Below are 3139 nucleotides of genomic sequence, written 5' to 3'. Positions count from 1 at the left end.
TGCCTGCAACTGCCAGAAACACATGAGCTCCTCTACCAAGGTTTTGATCAGTATTATAAACCTCAGTGTCTTACTGTCCCTTAGTTTTATTGCCAGGTGTTTGAGCATATCAGTACCTCTATAAACCCCTGCAACAGAATCCTACTAACCTCAGAAGGGACCTCTGGAGTTCTCTACTCCAGCCCGCTGCTTGCAGCAGGATTAACTTCAAAGCTTGATTTGACTTGACAGGATTTGGAATTGATGCTTCAGTTTTGTCCTGTGCTCATTACAGTTATTTAGTATCTTTAAATCCTTTAATAGTATTTTATTCAAAGTATTTATCTAAAGTACTTCTTTATTAGCAAGTAATGTGCTTTTACTGAGCACCCCCCCCCCCCATTCTCCTTTTTGTAAGACCTGGCAGGTAATTAAAATGTTCACTACAACTTTGATCATCTTAAATAATGCAGGTAAACCTTTGCTCACAGCAGTAATTAGTTATTCATTGACATGAAAGCCAATATTCTGTGTTAATGCTTTAGCCTGGCTAGACTGTCAACTTGAAGACAGCTTTTAATGTGAGTTTTTAATTCCACGTTTCTCTTTTGTCAGATGGCTCCAAGTTAATTTCCTTAGTTACAGTGCCAATTTTTTTACATTAGTCAAATCCACCTACCATAATTTTTAATGATTGTAGCCCAGAGAAAGCAAATATCACTCTGCTCTCTCATCCTGCCAAGGGAGAGAGCTGAGGGCATCTGGAGTGCTGAGTTTCTTTTGGATTAGACAGAAAAACAGAAGCAAGCCTTTTAATTTTTTCTCAACAATTTGATATGTAAAATGTGGGTTCTGAATCATAAGGACTTCTCGGAGGGTTTAAAGAGCCATGGGGGAGTAACATCTTCAATAAAATAATGAAGTTGGTTTTTTTTCCCCCTTTTCCCTCTTGTCTGAATCATCCTGTTCCACCTACATGTAGGAAACACATAAACCTACACTGCTTTTCACCTTTCAGACTCTTATGTCTGCTGCAGTCCAGCCCATGCTGTAGATCTCACTGATCTTGCTGAAGAAGTTACAACTACAGCAGTGGTGCTATAAATCTTATCATGATAGATTTTAACACACCTTAGCCATCCTTATTTATATGATAATCTTTCCTGATAAAAGTCACATGATAAGACCAGTATCTTAGCCTTTATGTCGCCATAGGAACAACCTAAAGTATCTCCTTATAAAGGAACAATTGCATAGAAGTCATACTCTTGTTAGATCGACGGCACTTCCATTTTCATTATCTAGAATAATTCAAAGTCAGCAGAGTTTGCACTAATGATCTTTCCACTTGTGATGGGATGCTGGAGTGCAGCCTTCTGCTAAATTTGGAGAAGACCACAACTTAATTTTCACTTCTTTCCAGGCATGGGCTTTCTTCTTCTAACCTTCCAATAACCCTCTTTAGATTTTTTTGTGCTGATAAACATAGCAGTCTAAAATTTTTATTGATTTTGCAGGTTCCAGTTTCTACTTTCAACTTGATAGAAAAATCATTAAACCAATACAGCAGCTTTAAATCATTTTGTTTGGACCTTTGAATTGTGCTGAGATGACCACAAATGTAAGCACGAGTATGTATGTGATCACAGAAGTGAGATCATAAACTGGTCAAAGCTCTTCTTCCTCACAAGTCATTAAAGCATTTCCCTTTAGGCAAACTGTGATGTTAGAGACCTTTGTTGTTTGGGGTTTTTGTTGTGTTTTTTTTTAGCAGAGGTGTCTTCTGGTGGTGGTGTTTCTTTGGCTTTTGGTGGTGTCTTTTGGTTTGTCAGTGGTGAAGCACTGGAACAGGTTATCCAGGGAGGTGGAGGAGGCCTCATCCCTGGAGAAATTCAGGGTCAGGCTTGATGAGGCTCTGGGCAACCTGATCTAGTTAAAAAGGTCCCTGCTCACTACAGGGTGGACTGGACTAAAAGATGACTTTTACGTGAGCCTTCCAACCCCACGCATTCGATGATTCTGTGATTTTGTCATAAATGTATTAATGTATCTTGCATTCTGCCTGGATATTTGCCCTAGTGAAGTCCACAGACAATCTGGTCCTAGCAAGGTTATGAGGCTGTTTTCCAAAAAGCACAGGTTTGTTCTAGTAAAATTTACCACACACACATATCACAGGCCTAATAGTGTCCCAGCTCAGCAGAGCTACTTTCTTCCTCCTCAACATTTTCCTGAGGACCCCTCTGATTTCCTTGTTCCTCAGGCTATAAATGAGGGGATACAGTAATGGCGTAATGTTGGTGTAGACCAGTGACATCATCTTGTCTCGAGCTGGTGAGTAACTGGACTTAGGACGGATGTAGATGAAGGTGGCACATCCATAGTGTAGCAGGGTGATGGTCATTTGTGAAATGCAGGTTGAAAAGGCCTTGTCTTTTCCTACAGAGGAGGTGGTATCGAACAAAGCAGCAGCAATGCACACGTACGAGGTCAGGATCAGGAGGAAGGGGAGCAGCAGGAGGAGCACACAGGCAGCCAGCAAGGCCAGCTCGGGGGTGTAACTCTGTGTACAGGCCAGGTGGAGCACAGCAGGGATGTCGCAGAAGAAGTGGTTGATACGACGCGACTGACAGAAAGGTAGGCGGAAAATGGCCACTGTCAACCCAAGGGAAACAGCAAAGCCTCCCAGGCAGCAGGCCACAGCCAGCCGGAGGCAAAGCTCCTCACTCATCACAACCACGTAGTGAAGGGGCTGACAGATGGCGACATAGCGGTCATACGACATTGCCGCCAGGAGGAAGCATTCGGCCCCGCCGAGTGCCACAAAGAGGTGCATCTGCACAGCACAGCCTGTGAAAGAAATGGTGCTGCCATCCACCAGCATCAGGGTAAGGAGTGCCTTCGGGACAATGACTAAGGTGTAGCAGAGCTCGATGACAGAGAGCTGACAGAGGAAGAGAATCATAGGAGGACGGGAAGGCTCCATGACCACTGCCATGAAGATCATCACATTCCCTGCCAATGTGACCAAATGGATAAGGAGGAAGATAAGGAAGAACAGGGCGCGCAGACAGAGCAGCTCAGGGAAGCCGAGCAGGACAAATTCCATGGTTGCATCAGTGCTGTTATTGTACCTCTCCATGCAGCCTTCGCATGGCAT

General features: G+C 43.5%; 1 protein-coding gene across 1 annotated transcript; it reads right to left on the bottom strand.

Moving 5' to 3' along the window:
• Nucleotides 1–2125: 2125 nt before the first annotated feature.
• Nucleotides 2126–3139, bottom strand: LOC127383390 (olfactory receptor 10AC1-like). The gene has a single exon (XM_051616302.1). The coding sequence runs from the start codon at nucleotides 3137–3139 to the stop codon at nucleotides 2126–2128; it is 1014 nt and encodes a 337-aa protein (XP_051472262.1).

This window comes from Apus apus, chromosome 1, assembly GCF_020740795.1.
Source record: "Apus apus isolate bApuApu2 chromosome 1, bApuApu2.pri.cur, whole genome shotgun sequence".
Classification (NCBI taxonomy): Eukaryota; Metazoa; Chordata; class Aves; order Apodiformes; family Apodidae; genus Apus; species Apus apus.
This window is presented reverse-complemented; position numbering and strand designations above follow the sequence as displayed.